Source organism: Caretta caretta, chromosome 8 (assembly GCF_965140235.1).
Source record: "Caretta caretta isolate rCarCar2 chromosome 8, rCarCar1.hap1, whole genome shotgun sequence".
Taxonomy (NCBI): domain Eukaryota; kingdom Metazoa; phylum Chordata; order Testudines; family Cheloniidae; genus Caretta; species Caretta caretta.
Genome location: NC_134213.1, coordinates 96,486,323 through 96,504,875, shown reverse-complemented (window position 1 = coordinate 96,504,875; position 18,553 = coordinate 96,486,323). Strand labels below are relative to the sequence as shown.

General features: G+C 44.5%; 1 protein-coding gene across 6 annotated transcripts in view; it reads right to left on the bottom strand.

Annotated features, from left to right (window-relative positions):
- Positions 1-18,553, bottom strand: part of SSBP3 (single stranded DNA binding protein 3) — a 137,831-nt gene that overhangs the window by 13,618 nt on the left and 105,660 nt on the right. For 2 of the 6 annotated variants that reach the window (XM_048859758.2, XM_048859759.2), the window contains exons 6-9: positions 6,689-6,769; positions 5,925-5,984; positions 2,355-2,421; positions 2,179-2,255 (exon numbers count right to left, since the gene is read on the bottom strand). In XM_048859758.2, coding sequence (XP_048715715.1) covers positions 2,179-2,255; positions 2,355-2,421; positions 5,925-5,984; positions 6,689-6,769 — 285 coding nt within the window. The remainder of the gene's footprint in view (positions 1-2,178; positions 2,256-2,354; positions 2,422-5,924; positions 5,985-6,688; positions 6,770-18,553) is intronic. The other 4 variants (XM_048859760.2, XM_048859763.2, XM_048859764.2 and 1 more) reach the window with 2 other exon arrangements.

Here is an 18,553-nt window from a genome sequence, read left to right as displayed (position 1 = left end):
AAACCCTTGGAAGCCCGTATTTAATAGAAGCACTGACACATCTAACCTCAGCAGCACCAACAAATGCCTTTTTACTGTTCACAGAATTAACGCTACAATCATTAAAAAAAGAGATCGGAAGTCAAGAGTTTAAAACATGATGCTAGATTGTAAAAGATGACTGGTTTTCAGTTAATATCAGGTGGCTGGTACATGCCTGCAGGTTACTGTTGGTTGGATAAAAATGTATTCCATACAAATGCTTATTAAGTAATATTTTAGAAGGTCTTGAAAAAACACTTCGGGAAGGTAGTGGGTGTGCAGCATGTACACTGATTTATTACACACAACAAAAAGGGTGACTTGTTCAATATTTTTGATTATTTCATGCACGCACTAAAGCTTCTGGGCATCTGCTTCTTGAGCATTTTGGGAAGACTCAAAAACATGCCAACCGGCTGATGAGACTGCACGTCCATTTTCACAGGCTTGCACTTGTTTAAAGGAACATTAAACAAGGCGCTCTCTCTAATGTACATGCTCTAATAGTCCCGGCATAAGAAAGCAAGCCCTAACACTCAAAACTTTCAATACCACCTGGGACTGGGGAAAACCTATACGGTGCTTGATTAAAATACAACAGCTTTCAAGTTCCATGGCAATCACCTTGGTTTGTCCAAACTGCTGAGAGCACCCAGAACTTTCATGGCACTTTTTGCTTGGCTGATGCAAGTGCAACAGATGCAGACTTTTGTAATCATACATGTGGGACTATTAAGAGCTTTGTTGTACCAGTTCCTGACAGTGTCAGACCATTAAAATGTATAACCAAGCTATTGGAATCTAAGCTTGCCTGCAAAGAATGCTTGGGATTTTTTCTGAGGTGTGGGGAATCTAGCCGAGTTTCACACCCATGCCCAAGGAGAGGGATGTACATTTTTATTCAATCAACTTTTCTCCCTTCTTGTCAGTATTCAATAGTTTCTCATAAGTTAAATAATTTCTTAACTCTCTTCACACAAGACCCCTTTAGCTCAACAGCCTCCTGGGAAACCTGTGCAACGCACATTCATTTATTCCAGGGTTACACAGCTCTGAAGACAACACAGGAAACAAGAAGTCAGGGAGGATAAAGCTACGTCCGAGATATGGTAGTACGTTGTTTAAAGTCTATCACAACAAACAAACAGGAGTGAGTCAACATAGTAGCATGCAAATTCACTTGTTAAAAGGAATCAACACAAAGACAGAATAGATTAACCCAGATCTACTTCATTTAAAATTTACTCATAATTGGACTGGTTCCCCCACTCCCTGATATGTATGCAACCAAAGAGGGATTTGGCATCATTCAGGAATCGGAAGATTTTGTCGGATGTCGAGCTACTACTCATGCTAGTGAAAATTCAGAGGAGAATGATATTCCGCTAACACTAAAAAAAACAAACTGAGGATTCTTCAGTAACGCCGATGTTTAGCTCCTACCATAAAGGAAACTAACAAGTTTGTTGAATCGCCTGGGAAAGGACAAGAGCTTCTGAAATATACTTGGAAAAAAGTTACAGGAAAAAAAAGGGAGTCAGAATTTTTCTGTAGCTCATGAGAAGATCACTCAGCATATCCCACTTTGGGGGAAAATCCCTAAACCTCATCAGCAAATTTTTCCCTCATCGAAAATCCCCAATCTGAAGTTTAAAGGTAAAATTGGGAGAGGGGAAAGAGGCAAGCGTTAGATTTATCCAGGAAACAAAGAATGGCTTAAATGCCAGAGAAGTGAAATAGTCTATTGAATAGGATAGGGAAAAACAGAATACAGAAGAGGGAAGCTTTATGTTCCCGTTATAAATGGCTTACTTTTTTATGTGGGCACTCCCTTTCTGAAGTGTTATCAAGGCAAGTTGGATAATGCATTCACCATCACTACGTGGTCACAGCTAAACAGCACTGCCTCCAATTAATGAGCAAGAGGGGCTTCTGCAATATCCCTAATGAGGATGCTGAGCTCTGAAGATACAACTGTTGGAACGCGGGCTTTCCAGCTGCAATGCGCGAATGTAAAATGCATTCGTGCTAATGGAGAGTATGTGAGAAGAACTCCCAGCTCTTTAAACCCCTAGAGATTGTTTGGATGATGTTTTGCTTATAAACTTTATGAAGTCGTAAGATGTTATTTGGCACTGGACAGGAGTTTAAGTTTACCTGCGGACCAGGACCCATGGGGCCCATCCCTCGTGGAGGATTCATCCTTTGCATTGGTCCTCCCATGTTAGGGTGCCCTGTTGGGAGTAGAATCAATGAAGTCATTATAGCAGAGTAACAGTGTTTGGCCCAAAGCCAACAGAGAGACACCTTCAGGCATCCTTGAGCATGTTTACCTTGTTGTCGTGTAGGGTCCATTGAGTTGGGCAGCAGTGGCTGTGTACCAGGAACAGCCCCTGGAGGCTAGAAAAATTGGGGGTGGGGGAGAAGAAAAGGGGGTAGGGGGTGGGGGAGAAGAAAAATAAGCTCTCAGATATGTAACCAAAATATGTAGTTTAAATTCAAGGCTTTAAACACAAAGAATTCAGGGGACGTGGTCTATTTTCTGGGAAACGAGGGACTTGTCATAACTTCCTCTGCTTACCCACAGCTCCTACCTGTATACATCTGTGGAGCCATCTTCCATGACGTGTTTCTCTAAATCCCTGTAATTTGCCCAACTTCGCTTTCATAACCCTCCTACTTTTGTTTCACAGCCTTTAAAAAAACCACCCCCAGTTCTCTTGTAATACTTCACACTACTGTACTGAAGGTCCAATTCCAAGCTTCTAGTTGTAAGTAAATAGAAGGAGGGGACCCACATGGCTGTCAGGATGAGAGAATGTCTGATCAAAGCACTTCAGTGAAATGATACTGATGCCAATGTAATTTCAAGGTATACACTTGGCAAATATGCTATGTAAATATATTAAAGTTATTTATTTGCCAGTGAAGAGACATTTCATCTGCAAAGATGATTTTAAAAATTACTGAATAGCTTATGAAGATGGCCTTAGGACTACTAAAAATGTATATTTACTCATTTCCTAGTATCCCGAACACTGTATTTCTTTTTTCAAAGTCATACTCCACTTGGACAACAAATCTAAAGTTCAAAAGAGGACTTCCATGTACAGCTCAGTGCAAATACAGAGGGAGAGAAAACACAGATACCATACACCTTGGGGAAGCAAACTGTAAACAATTTTGAAACACTGTTGCTTTTCTTTTATTTGAATACCAACATGAAATAGATAATGCTGTAAAAATTTAGAGACTCTCCAATAAGGAAGGATGTCAGTTTACGCAGGCCAGGCAACACATCAATGCCATGAGTAGGTAACTCAGGTAACAGAGGGAAGGTTTTCATTCCAAATCTTTATAGATTTACAGCTTGGGAGACAGAAGTAGGAAAATAATAAACACACTTTTCATATATGGTTCACATTGCTATTAAAGTGTTTCTCACCTAATCGTTACTGCCTCATTTCTTGTTTATTTGGCCCTGCTGTAATGTTTTTGCACCTCTGATCTAGCCAGTAACCTAGCTAAGTTGTGAGAGTATTTCTCAATGCAGCAGGTTTGGGTTTGTTTTTTTTTGTTTGTTTTTTTATTTTCAAGTCAAATTAGTTTTATCCTCCTCATTAACTTAAATTATCAAGTGTATAAAAACAAAAAGCACAGAACACCGAGATTCTGAAGTTGCAACATTACAAATATATCCCTCACAATGCCCGTTCACAAACATTTCCGATACATCATTGCAACTTGAGATCGAAAGGAACCACGACTCCACCTTGACGCTATTAGACAAAAATCAAAATAGTGTTCTACAACATGTAATTTGTACAAGACTAATATCCAGAGCACTTACAGATAATCCAGCATTTTCCTTGTGCTGTCCATATTTCAGCAGCAAGAGCTTGGGACGTCTTGCAAGCCTGATTTAAAGGGACATGGTAAAACTGCCCTTTACAAAAAGAGTTGTCTTTCTGCATTTCACCAGGCCTGGACAGCACAGACTGACTTGTCTGTTTAACTTCTGCTCCTAATCAGTTTCACTTTCCTGTTTTCTTACACTAGGCAGAAGCTAGAACCTCTAGCTGGAAGCTAGAACCTCTACCTGAGGAAAATCTGAACACACCTGTGCACTCTTATGCATGCACATGTGAGAAAATTGTCGCGTAGCCATTCTCAACTGGTGGGACATCAATAGTCCTAGCAGGGTGTCAAGCAGCTGATCTCATCCTCTGGTCTTCCATCTTTAGGTAAGAGAGATGTGCTTAGCCACTTGACTTCAGTCCTCTTCCCTGAACCCACCGTGCCAGGCACCAGAGAGCATGAGATTAAGGTCCTAACTAGGGGGAGGTCCTCCATTGTAAAGCACTCCAAAAAAAAGTTACATGGAGCTGCCTAATCAGTGTCATTTTCCATGTGCAGGTTTCTCATTGCAGGGCTGAGAGATTTCACCAGCACGAATGAGGATGAGAATTCAGAGAAGGTGAAGGAGTTGTGTAAAGCCAGGTGGACCTTCCTTCCTCAAATCCTCCCCATTCGCTCCCTATAACCCCAAAAGAAACATACACTGTCCAGGACAGGCTTTTTTGTTTTTATTTTTAAAGATTCCTCACAGCACAGGGAAAAGCTGGAGTTAAGAGTTTATACTGGTTTCAGTGCATTATAAGAAGTTTCATCTTATTTAGTACTTGGTAAGATAATCAGTGTTTATCTCTACCAACACAACACTTTGGGAACCAAATCGGTCTCTTGTAACTGACAAGCTTGTTGGCTGTAAGACGGATTTCTCTTTCACAAGTTTTTCTTACAATCAGACAGCTAAACAGAGATACAGGGAAAAAATGGATGCCTAAATGTTTCAAACAGAAAGAATGCATATGCACCATTTGTGAGTGAGTTCTGGTGACCGAAAGTAACAAGAGCCACTTACTACTGGGGGAAAAAAAGTCATAGCGAAGTATTAAAAATTAAATGGCGTTTTCTAAATCATATTTATAAAACAGTGTTTTAACAGACAGCGTAATGCACTAACAAGAGTTACAAGGTTTATTTTAAAAGGTCTTCCTTTGTTAACAGTAAAGTGACATCTTATTGGAATAAAAACTAAGTAGGTAACTATTTTTCTGATGTATTTTGTGCTACACCTTTTGCTAAAAAGAAACTGAAGGAAAGTAATTGGTTAAATTCTTAGCATATGCTTCAACAGGATAAATTACAACAAAATGCCACAATCTTAAAACTCCTGCACATAAACAGGCTATGTTCATAATTATATGAACAAAACCCCATTTTCTTTTAAGCTGCCATAAGGAAGAGGATAAGCACAACTAAAATTTAACCCTGCAGCTGATCGAAGTGTTCTGGTGGATCATTTCTCTAACAGCAGGATTATATGCATCACTTTAATTTTTAAAGATTCCAGGGAAAATTTACATTTTAAGCTAGCTTTGTTGTAAACCATCATCAGTCGCATAGCATAATTTTGTTTATATCAGCTGAAATCATGGGAGACAGTCAGGGAAAACCAAGAAGTTGTGCGATTATAAAGGAGAACTCAGAACTGCGTATTACATGGAAGCTCTTTTGATAGAGAAGAAGCTGTTGGCAGTGGACAGAACACAATTCCTATGCCAGATCCTGATATTTACATTTATGTGACGGAGTTTCTACCAGCAAATGGTTTCTTGAGATTCAATGCATTACAAACCCTCATGAAAAGCGGAGAAAATGTTGTGATGGAATTTGTTAATCAGTGAGTTAATGTTATTTGAATTGTGATACCACAAAGTTGTCTAAGAATATAAGAAACCTTCAGCTCTGTGAAAGTCTGGTTTTCCCCCTACTGCCAAAAAAGTTTCGGTTTAAAATCCCCCATTTAACTCAGGTAACAGAGGAAGGAAATACAATACCTGGTTTCCCATTCTGATGGGGGGCCGGGGACCTCCTGCATATCGCGGTGACATAAAAGGCTGTAATTACATGAAATTAGTTCAATGACAGGATGCACTCACAGCATGGAGATAAAGAGAATTACTACATTCCATACAGACTCTGGTTACAATCTACACATTTTTCTGGAGAAATCTCTTTTTTAAAAACGAGTTGGTAAAAACAGATCTTCACACTCCATTTTTGTATTTTTCACAGATTTATTTTTGTTGGAGAGATGGTTTAACATACTTGGACAGTACTATATAAGGCTGCTAAAATTAGTGCATGGGAGACCCTGACTATTAGACACTTTCCAAGTGAAAAAGAAAATTGGTAAATGAAGCAAAAAAACCCAATGCCAAGAACCAAAAGCCAAGCACTTAAACCATATATTCATATCAGTGCTATGAATGCAATTTAAAAAAAACACAACACAAATTAACAAAATTCTCACACTATCACAGCTATGTATATTTGAAACTTACGAATGGACTTTCTAATCCATTGTCAACTGAACATACAAAATCAAAAGGAAACAAACATTTCATATTGGCGCTGGCATGATGTTGGAAGAATAAATTTGAGGATCAGATCCCCAGCTGGCGTAAATCAGCGAAGCTCCATGAGGATCAAAGGAGCTATGCTGATTCACATCAGCTGACAATCAGACCCAACAAGCTTAAAGAGCAAAATAGAACGCAAGCCCCGTTATCAGTGGCCTACATATTTCTAGTGTCTTTACCTGACTGTGGGGTCCCATCATGCTGTTAGGATTGTGAGGTGGAGGCTGTGCGTGTGGCGAGGGCTGAGAACCAGGTGGTCCCTGTGAGGTCAGACAGTAGAAGGAGGTTATAGATTAGCACATGAAAGCGCAGAAAGAGCTAAAAAGGATTTACTGGTGGATCTGTTTGTAGGGAGGCCAGTCTCGTTTTAGCTGAGTTTCTATTCATTTGTAATGAAAGAACAACGAATAATGATATATGCAAAAAAAAATTAATTAAAAAAATAGAACATCTGTCAAAGCACACCAGCAACTTTACAGTAATGGTTTAGAATTCAACCAGTCTGCAATGACAAATACATTTGGATACGCTTTAAAAAAGTGTGTGTATGGAGAGAAAAAAAGTCTTCTCCACTACCCTCCCACACCTTCCTGAAGGTAAGGAACACCTTAAAGGGCTTCCTTTTGATTTGTGGGTCAAATGGTTAATACAAGGTATTAAAAATAGTGTTGAGGCAAAGATCTTGCTTAGAAGCACATCCCATGTTTGTGCCAGATATTTAAGTTGAAGCCTAGTTTAGCTCCAATAAATGGATGGCACAACTCCAACCCATTTCTACATGCAGGGCTGTGTTGTTACCCTTAAAGATGCAATATCCTTCCTCAAGACGAATTACCTAAATGATGCAAGTAAAGTTTCTTTTGAGTAAAGCGATACTAAACATGTCTGGGGGAAAAAAGAAAGATTAGTTCATGTAGCTTTTAACACCACAAGACAGCAGTTTCTGACATTTTGGGGTTGAATACCAATCCCCCCCCCCTTAAAGCATGAAAAGAAAGTTTGTTTGGAAAATGTGAGCTCTGAGCAAGAATACACTGATGCATGTTAATGCAAAAAAAAAAAAAATTTTCAAGTCCAAGAACTTGTAATTGGTATAGAAAGCAAATAAGCCTTGTAAGTATGTTATGTGAAGCAGCCACACACTTCAGGAAAAGCACAGCAGCAGATGTTCTATACCTGCCACATTACTAATTTCAACAAGTGTTCGCCTTCTAGCTGCTGCCAGCAATGGCATGGTTTGTTACCATGAGCAATTTTCTTAATTAACAGACATTAATTAGCCATTTAGCAATTTTGCAAGCATTTGTTTAGCAGCTTTCCTAAACATGAATACCACTGTGATAATGGTACTGATTAGAGGGGTCCCCTAATTAACAGTACAGGGAAGGAAAATTGAAATCACATAAATTAAAAAGGGAGGGGAAGTTAATGAAGGCAGGACATTTGCACCTGCAAATCTTTTGTACTACAGAAACTTGAGTGCAACCTAAATAAAGTAAGAGGAATTTTTTTAAAGTGTTACACAGAAAGACACAGCCACAAAGATTAAAACAGAACAGCCCTCTGTCAATCTTCCATGTTTAGTTTATATGCTCATATAAATGAATCTGTTGCATTAACAGGACATACATAACTAGTACTACCTTGTAATTTATAACTAGTACAGTATGGCAAGAATAGTTCTCTTACCTCTTCTAGATTCACTGTTCTTGGCAGAAGTATTAACTCAGAGTTGCAACACCCCACCATGCCCCACCACCACTTCAAAAAAAACCCTCTGAATATTTCCCCCTGCTGGCATGTTTGCAGAACTGATGTCACCCCCTCCCCAAAGAAATCCTTCCAAAGCAGAGGAGACAAAGCTAGAAACATCGCAATCTGAACCCCAATCATTTTGTTTATTTCACTGAGGCCCTTTTAAACATTCCCTTCCTGAACTGAAAGAGGAGAAAATCCCATAATAAACCAACTATCTACTGAATACCTACTAGACAAGCACAGGGAATGGAGTCTGTCCAGAGTAATGGATCTCACTAGGAGAAATCAGTCACATGCAAAAAAATATAAATAAATCTCATTTTGCCTTTCTTCTGTGATGGATCCACTATGCTAGACAGAAGTCAGACCTCCAGGGAAGCTGCCAGTGTGATCACCACCCACCAACCATGTGAAGAAAGTAAATTTGGCCCCGGATCCTGCAATTGACAACATGCAGATGGACTGTTGAGCCTGTGAAGAACTCCACTGGAGTCTATGAAGTCCACTCAACATGCTGCAAATTGCAGGACTGGAGCTTAGTGAGTAAGTAAAACAACAGTCACTACAAATAAAAGAAAAAGGTGATCGTGGGTCAAATGAAAGACACCACAGAGAAACCCTTGCTAGTTAAAACTGCCTCAAGATTAAAGAGATCCTTTATGATGTACATTCAGGTAGCTTTGAGCTCAAAAATGGCCATTTCCCACAAGAAGTATTCTCTCTCTCTATTTATAGATTACACACCACTCCCTCTTCATCCTGAAAAACATATGCAGAACAGAGAGACGGGCCTGTTGCCCAAATACTGTATCCAAAGAGAAAAGACCAACTCAATTTCGTAACGCTCTGGGAAAGAAGGAATTGACCACAAGTTGGGAAGAAACCTATAAGACTGCTAAGAGGCCTGATGTTTCTCCATCCAATACCTTGCATTTTTGGCAGAATGAACCCCAATCTCTACAGCATTTCCTGGTGTGCTGATTCATCTACCTGGGGAATGGGATCATTTGTTCGCTGTGGCGAAGCGAGAGAATGTAGCCGCTTTCATGAGACTGCCCAACGCCATGAGCAAGGCATTACACCTTCCTCCACAGATGAGAATGGTTCAGATAGAAATTATTAACCAGACTGCTTCCTGAGAATGAAAGTGCATTTCTAAGTGGCATAAAGGCTCATGACGGATAGTTCCTTTTCCCGTTGACTGCTTTAGGAGGAGCTCAGTGTTCTAAGCCAAGCACAGTCTAGGGCTGTGATGCAAACCTGCCCAGCCAGAGAGAGTTGTAACTACAGGTCTACAAAAATGCAATAAAAAGGAACCCAGCTCGCTTAACCCTCTGACCAAGCTGCAAGACAGGTGAAAGGATCTGGCGAGTCAGGAAACAGACACCAAGGATGGCTGTTTGAAAGGAGCATTAGTAAGGGCCAGTGGCACCGCTTAACGAGATTCTGGCTCCCCGGGTGACCTAATCAGGAGGCAACCGGCAGCTACAGCTACACACAGTGAGAGATATCAGGATGCAACCAATGACTTCAACAGGGGAGGGAGCGTGGCACAGTGATGAGACGAGTCTCAGTGAGCACCTTCTCAGACCTTGTGCAAAAGGCCTTCTTTAGGGGGATCCTAAGGTAACTCCTGGGGAAAAGGAGAGGCATTGTCTGTTGGGGCCTCGCTGATGCCAGAATCTGTATGGGACTCAGTAAGTCCAAGGCAGCAGCAGGAGCTGAGATCAGGAAGCATCAAGGAACCACGATATAACCAGGGCTTGCTCTATCCAGAAGAGCACACGGTTTGATGCTGGACCCCCTGTGAGGTAGTCTCTGCCCTGTACTGGAACATGCCTGCAGGCTCTGCGGCTGGATTCAGACTCTGCAGGGGGAGCAGACAGGCAGTGTTTTGCTGTAGTCCCCAAGGGAGTTCCAACCCATCTGTCAGCAAAAGGGGGGAGGAAGGGGAGAGAGAGAGAGAGAGGCTGGCTTGCAGGAAAGGCCATTACTGAAGGGGATACAGGCCAGCACCCAGTGTGAAGACTGCCTTGCTGTCCAGCACACCAGGAGGCAGTGCAGACCTGGTGGTGTGCCAATGGGGCGGTAAGTGCTTGGGGAATCCTTCGGTGCTCACAAGCACTGCACTCCAAATTAAGAGCCCTGCGCCGAACATGCCAGGAAAGGCTGGGGGTGGAGGGGTCACTAGTCTTCCTTAAAGTCCTTCCATGAAGGTTCTCTTCATTCCAAGAAGCCAAGCTGGGTTGCAGGAATTGACATGGGAAAAAACAAACCAACAGGAACCTTGTTTCAGGGGGGTGGGGGGGGAGGGAATTACTTGAGAGCAGAGGGCTTATCCCAAGAGCCACATAGCTTCAGAAACAGCACTGCTAAACCACCCTCTCCCACCAGCTGACACACCCTGGAGAATTACCAAACTGAGCAGATACGATTCCTTTGCATTGGTGCTTAACCTAGCTATGGCAAGTGTCTATGTCAACCTAATGGTCTCACACACGAGTTACATGAGTTGGCTGCATATCTAGGGGCTTTCGCCTCTGGGGTATGGCAGGTTGTCGCATAAGGAAAAGGCGATATAAACCTGGCATGACCTGGAGGGGAACCTTAGTAAGCCCTGGTCTACACTAGGACTTTAGGTCGAATTTAACAGCGTTAAATCCATGTAAACCTGCACCCATCCACATGATGAAGCCCTTTATTTCGACTTAAAGGGCTCTTAAAATCGATTTCCTTACTCCACCCCTGACAAGTGGATTAGTGCTTAAATCGGCCTTGCCGGGTCGAATTTGGGGTACTGTGGACATACTTCGATGGTATTGGCCTCCGGGAGCTATCCCAGAGTGCTCCATTGAGACCGCTCTGGACAGCACTCTCAACTCAGATGCACTGGCCAGGTAGACAGGAAAAGAACCGCGAACTTTTGAATCTCATTTCCTGTTTGGCCAGCGTGGCAAGCTGCAGGTGACCATGCAGAGCTCGTCAGCAGAGGTGACCATGATGGAGTCCCAGAATCGCAAAAGAGCTCCAGCATTGACTGAATGGGAGGTACGGGATCTGATCGCTGTATGGGGAGAGGAATCCGTGCTATCAGAACTCCGTTCCAGTTTTTGAAATGCCAAAACCTTTGTCAAAATCTCCCAGGGCATGAAGGACAGAGGCCATAACAGGGACCCGAAGCAGTGCCGCGTGAAACTTAAGCAGCTGAGGCAAGCCTACCAGAAAACCAGAGGGGCGAATGGCCGCTCCGGGTCAGAGCCCCAAACATGCCGCTTCTATGATGAGCTGCATGCCATTTTAGGGGGTTCAACCACCACTACCCCAGCCGTGTTGTTTGACTCCTTCAATGGAGATGGAGGCAACACGGAAGCAGGTTTTGGGGACGAAGAAGATGAGGTTGTAGATAGCTCACAGCAAGCAAGCGGAGAAACCAGTTTTCCCGACAGCCAGGAACTGTTTCTCACCCTGGACCTGGAGCCAGTACCCCCCGAACCCACCTAAGGCTGCCTCCTGGACCCGGCAGGTGGAGAAGGGACCTCCGGTGAGTGTACCTTTTAAAATACTATATATGGTTTAAAAGCAAGTATGTGAAAGGATTACTTTGCCCTGGCATTCGCGGCTCTCCTGGATGTACTCCCAAAGTCTTTGAAAAGGTTTCTGGGGAGGGCAGCCTTATTGCGTCCTTCATGGTAGGACACTTTACCACTCCAGGCCAGTAACACGTACTCGGGAATCATTGTACAACAAAGCATTGCAGTGTATGTTTGCTGGCATTCAAACAACATCCGTTCTTTATCTCTCTGTGTTATCCTCAGGAGAGTGAGATATCATTCATGGTCACCTGGTTGAAATAGGGTGCTTTTCTTCAGAGGACACTCAGAGGAGCCCGTTCCTGCTGAGCTGTTTGCCTGTGGCTGAACAGAAATGTTCCCCGCTGTTAGCCACGGGGAGGGAGGAGGGTTGAGGGGGTAGCCACGCGGTGGGGGGAGGCAAAATGCGACCTTATAACGAAAGCACATGTGCTATGTATGTAATGTTAACAGCAAGGTTTACCCTGAAAGAGTGTAGCCACTGTTTCATAAAATGTGTCTTTTTAAATACCGCTGTCCCTTGTTTTTTCTCCACCAGCTGCGTGTGTTTCAATGATCACAGGATCTTCTCCCTCCCAGAGGCTAGTGAAGATTAGAAAGAAAAAAAACGCACTCGCGATGAAATGTTCTCCGAGCTCATGCTGTCCTCCCACACTGACAGAGCACAAACGAACGCATGGAGGCAAATAATGTCAGAGTGCAGAAAAGCACAAAATGACCGGGAGGAGAGGTGGCAGGCTGAAGACAAGGATGAAGCTCAAATGTGGCGGCAGCGTGATGAGAGGAGGCAGGATTCAATGCTAAGGCTGCTGGAGGATCAAACCAGTATGCTCTAGTGTATGGCTGAGCTGCAGGCAAGGCAGTTGGAGCACAGACTGCCACTACAGCCCCTCTGTAACCAACCACCCTCCCTCCCCAAGTTCCATAGCCTCCACACCCAGACGCCCAAGAACGCGGTGGGGGGGGCCACCGGCCAACCAGCCACTCCGCCACAGAGGATTGCCCAAAAAAAAGAAGGCTGGCATTCAATAAATTTTAAAGTTGTAAACTTTTAAAGTGCTGTGTGGCATTTTCCTTCCCTCCTCCACCACCCCTCCTGGGCTACCTTAGTAGTTGTCCCCCTATTTGTGTGATGAATGAATAAAGAATGCATGAATGTGAAGCAACAATGACTTTATTGCCTCTGCAAGTGGTGATCGAAGGGAGGAGGGGAGGGTGGTTAGGAGAGTGAACCAAGGGGCGGGGGGTTTCATCAAGGAGAAACAAAGAGAACTTTCACACCGTAGCCTGGCCAGTCATGAAACTGGTTTTCAAAGCTTCTCTGATGCGTACCGCACCCTCCTGTGCTCTTCTAATCGCCCTGGTGTCTGGCTGCGCGTAACCAGCAGCCAGACAATTTGCCTCAACCTCCCACCCCGCCATAAACGTCTCCCCCTTACTCTCACAGATATTGTGGAGCACACAGCAAGCAGTAATAACAGTGGGAATATTGGTTTCGCTGAGGTCTAAGCGAGTCAGTAAACTGCGCCAGCGCGCCTTTAAACGTCCAAATGCACATTCTACCACCATTCTGCACTTGCTCAGCCTGTAGTTGAACAGCTCCTGACTGCTGTCCAGGCTGCCTGTGTACGGCTTCATGAGCCATGGCATTAAGGGGTAGGCTGGGTCCCCAAGGATACATATGGGCATTTCAACGTCCCCAACAGTTATTTTCTGGTCTGGGAATAAAGTCCCTTCCTGCAGCTTTTGAAACAGACCAGAGTTCCTGAAGATGCGAGCGTCATGTACCTTTCCCGGCCATCCCACGTTGATGTTGGTGAAACGTCCCTTGTGATCCACCAGAGCTTGCAGCACTATTGAAAAGTACCCCTTGCGGTTTACGTACTCGCCGGCTTGGTGCTCCGGTGCCAAGATAGGGATATGGGTTCCGTCTATGGCCCCACCACAGTTAGGGAATCCCATTGCAGCAAAGCCATCCACTATGACCTGCACATTTCCCAGGGTCACTACCCTTGATATCAGCAGATCTTTGATTGCGTGGGCTACTTGCATCACAGCAGCTCCCACAGTAGATTTGCCCACTCCAAACTGATTCCCAACTGACCGGTAGCTGTCTGGCGTTGCAAGCTTCCACAGAGCTATCGCCACTCGCTTCTCAACTGTGAGGGCTGCTCTCATCTTGGTATTCATGCACTTCAGGGCAGGGAAAAGCAAGTCACAAAGTTCCATGAAAGTGCCCTTATGCATGTGAAAGTTTCGCAGCCACTGGGAATCGTCCCAGACCTGCAACACTATGCGGTCCCACCAGTCTGTGCTTGTTTCCCGAGCCCAGAATCGGCGTTCCACAGCATGAACCTGTCCCATTAGCACCATGATGCATGCATTGGCAGGGCCCATACTTTCAGAGAAATCTGTGTCCATGTCCTGATCACTCACGTGACCGCGCTGACGTCGCCTCCTCGCCCGGTATCGCTCTGCCAGGTTCTGGTGCTGCATATACTGCTGGATAATGCGTGTGGTGTGTAATGTGCTCCTAATTGCCAAAGTGAGCTGAGCGGCCTCCATGCTTGCCTTGGTATGGCGTCCGCACAGAAAAAAGGCGCAGAACGATTGTCTGCCGTTGCTCTGACGGAGGGAGGGGCGACTGACGACACGGCTTACAGGGTTGGCTTCAGGGAGCTAAAATCAACAAAGGGGTGGCTTTACATCAAGGAGTATTTCAGGCAGGACTTCACGGAGGGTTCCAATAAGAAATGGTGCACCTAAGTTATTGTTCTTATTGGAACAAGGAGATTAGTCTGGCCTCTGATTGATACATAGCTAGATTTACCTCGCTGCACCTTCTCTGTGAGTGACTGCAGTGTGACCTAGAGGAATGAGTCCCCTAGATGGGGGAGGGGGGGAAGCAAATGAGTACAAAACAAATCTGGTCTATTTCTTGTTTTGATACACTCCATCTATCTTTTCCATCTTTGGCTGGCAGCAGACGGTGCAGAAGGACTGCATGCTATCCGCATCTCATGGCTGCTCGGCAGAAGACGGTGCAGTAGGACTCCTAGCCATCCTCATCTCTTGCCTGCCCGGCAGAAGATGATACAACAGGACTGCTAGCAATCCATATTGCCTGCCTGCTCACCATAAGATGGTTCAATAGGACTGACTGCAGGACTAAAGAGAGTGACTTGATCAAGTCACTCCAAATTTAGTCCCTGCGCCCACGTCAGCCCAGGCGCTCCTGGCCGACGTGGCCAGGAGCACCTCAGACATGACGATGACAACTACCAGTCCTATTGCACCGTCTGCTGCCACAAGGCAATGGGTTGCTGCTACTGTGTAGCAATGCCGTACCACGTCTGCCAGCACCCAGGAGACATACGGTGACAGTGAGCTGAGCGGGCTCCATGCTTGCCATGGTATGGCATCTGCACAGGTAACTCAGGAAAAAAGGTGTGAAACGATTGTCTGCCTTTGCTTTCACGGAGGGAGGGAGGGAGGGAGGGAACGGGGGCCTGACGATATGTACCCAGAACCACCTGCGACAATGTTTTAGCCCCATCAGGCATTGGGATCTCAACCCAGAATTCCAATGGGCAGTGGAGACTGCGGGAACTGTGGGATAGCTACCCACAGTGCAACACTCCGGAAGTCAATGCTTGCCTCAGTACTGTGGAAGCACTCCGCCGAGTTAATGCACTTAATGCACTTAGAGCATTTTCTGTGGGGACACACACACTCATAGAATCATAGAATATCAGGGTTGGAAGGGACCTCAGGAGGTCATCTAGTCCAACCCCCTGCTCAAAGCAGGACCAATCCCCAATTAAATCATCCCAGCCAGGGCTTTGTCAAGCCTGACCTTAAAAACTTCTAAGGAAGGAGATTCTACCACCTCCCTAGGTAACGCATTCCAGTGTTTCACCACCCTCCTAGTGAAAAAGTTTTTCCTAATATCCAACCTAAGCTCTCCCCCACTGCAACTTGAGACCATTACTCCTTGTCCTGTCCTCTTCCACCACTGAGAATAGTCTAGAACCATCCTCTCTGGAACCACCTCTCAGGTAGTTGAAAGCAACTGTGAAATCCCCCCTCATTCTTCTCTTCTGCAGACTAAACAATCCCAGTTCCCTCAGCCTCTCCTCATAAGTCATGTGTTCCAGACCCCTAATCATTTTTGTTGCCCTTCGCTGGACTCTCTCCAATTTATCCACATCCTTCTTGTAGTGTGGGGCCCAAAACTGGACACAGTACTCCAGATGAGGCCTCACCAATGTCGAATAGAGGGGGACGATCCCGTCCCTTGATCTGCTGGCTATGCCCCTACTTATACATCCCAAAATGCCATTGGCCTTCTTGGCAACAAGGGCACACTGCTGACTCATATCCAGCTTCTCGTCCACTGTCACCCCTAGGTCCTTTTCCGCAGAACTGCTGCCTAGCCATTCGGTCCCTAGTCTGTAGCTGTGCATTGGGTTCTTCCGTCCTAAGTGCAGGACCCTGCACTTATCCTTATTGAACCTCATCAGATTTCTTTTGGCCCAATCCTCCAATTTGTCTAGGTCCCTCTGTATCCTATCCCTGCCCTCCAGCGTATATATATACACACACCGATTTCTAAAAAACGACTTCTATAAATTCGACCTAATTTCATAGTGTAGACATACCCTAAGAATGGTTTCAGAGTACACCTGGTTTCAGAGTACACCAGGTATACTGCTGCTCTGACGGGAATGGAGTAAGAAGACTATGACGACATACGACAGTTTCCCGACCACCAGGAGGTACTGCTTCTTCTAGGGTGACCAGACAGCAAGTGTGAAAATTCAGGACAAGGAGTCGGGGGGGGGGGGGGGGGGGAGAGTCATAGGAGCCTATATAAGAAAAAGACCCAAAAACTGGGACTGTCCCTATAAAATCGGGACATCTGGTCACCCTAGCTTCTTCTATTTACGTCCGGGGAGAGACCAATGAAAGTCATTAACTGTTACAGTTAAGCTGCTTTTTAAAATAAGGCTAAAAGATGGATTTCTCATTTTGCCACACATCTCAGTAACACCTTCTGCCTTTATCTTAAATGGACTTCAGTTTCAGAGCGGAATGGTCTACTGTTAATTGCACAAGGCATCAGAGGGATAAAAAAAGTAGTAAAGATCATTATCATTCCTAAAAGCATCGTTAGGGAACTGCTACAGGAAATCCAGTGGCTTCCCCAAAATGTGAGTACCTCTTTTTGGAAAAATCAAGGTAGCCAGCGACTTTTAATTAACTTTCAAGAAACTTCTAGGCAGTGAACACACATGCCCAAATGGTCAGTTACATCCCTCCAAAAATGGAAAGATCTCAGAGAAGAATTGAGAATAGTCAATGTCCTGCCTGAACACTGATTTCAATAGACTCTGACACCCCGTCTGTGGCTAAAGCTGTTATCAGCAAGAACATTTCAGCCTGGGTTCAACGACAGCGTGGAGAAGGACTGGAAGCGGCATAGGAGAACAGCACTGCTGAAGCTGTGCAGAGAACAGTAATGCACAGCAAGAGTTTCAAAACACACCCATCATTAAATTGCCCTGACAAATAAAGCTGCACTTTCGTCACAGCAGAGTTAAGCACCCACAATGCAGCCGTGACTCAGCTTCTGCCGAAGAGGAGTTTTCCATATACCAGCGTGCAAGTAGGTGTGGTTAACATACATTTAGGGCATTGTTGTAAAGCAGACTGAAATTTTGGAGCTATGATTAAAGCTTTAAGACCAGGAAATCTATTTCACAGAATAAGTGTTTCAGAGTAAAACATCAGCAATTTGACAGAGAATGAATACCCCACCCCGCCTTCAAATTGGAAGTACATCTTGGGATTTTTTGTGACTGAAAAGCATCAACTGTAGACTCGGTGCTTTTCCCCTTAAGATGCTGTCTACCTTCTTCTAACAAGCCTTGTCATATGGTTTAGAAGGAGTTAGATGAGGGCACAGACTGCTTACAGTTGTGTTTGAGAACAGTTTCAGGTACCGTTTAAGCCACTTGGAAAAGGAGTTCGACACTCAGATATTTGAAAACATCCATGCCTCAATTTGGAATTGGCCATTGCTACTGCTTGGGGCTTTCATCTTTTGACCCTTCCGTTCCTAATGGAACAGCTGCGTGAAGGTATACTCCACTCACGCTCAACTAGCCCGGGCTTTTCCCCTGCTTAAGTGTTACATGAGAACAATCACCTGGGACATAGCAGCAGAGGTTAAAAGCGACACTTGAATGCATGAAGCAAGCGTGCAGTCTGACACGTGTGTCACCTCCCACCCAAATTTCATGGAAAAGCATTAGAGTGGTTCTGCCCTACCTGCCGGTGTTAATTAAAAGGGGAGAGATCAATCTCTGCTCTTAAGTAAGACTGATCAGCAAGTAGATCATTGCAATTCACAACAGCACATTTCTGAATTCCTCTGAAAAGCTGGTCTTGGACTGGGATCTGTCTGCACGCTTCCAAACAGACAGTCCTTTTTTCTGGTACAGCTTGCTTAATCTCCAAAAAGTTCACAATTTGCCAAAATACAGCTCAGCATAAAGAGCAGCAGCAGTTAATTGAGTCCTTTCCAAGAAGTTCCAAATCTTTGCCCCCTCTTCCCCATCCGCTCCACAATAGACAGACAGACAGTAATGGCCCTGTGCAAGCTGCAAGCACGCGAGAAATTGTAACATACTC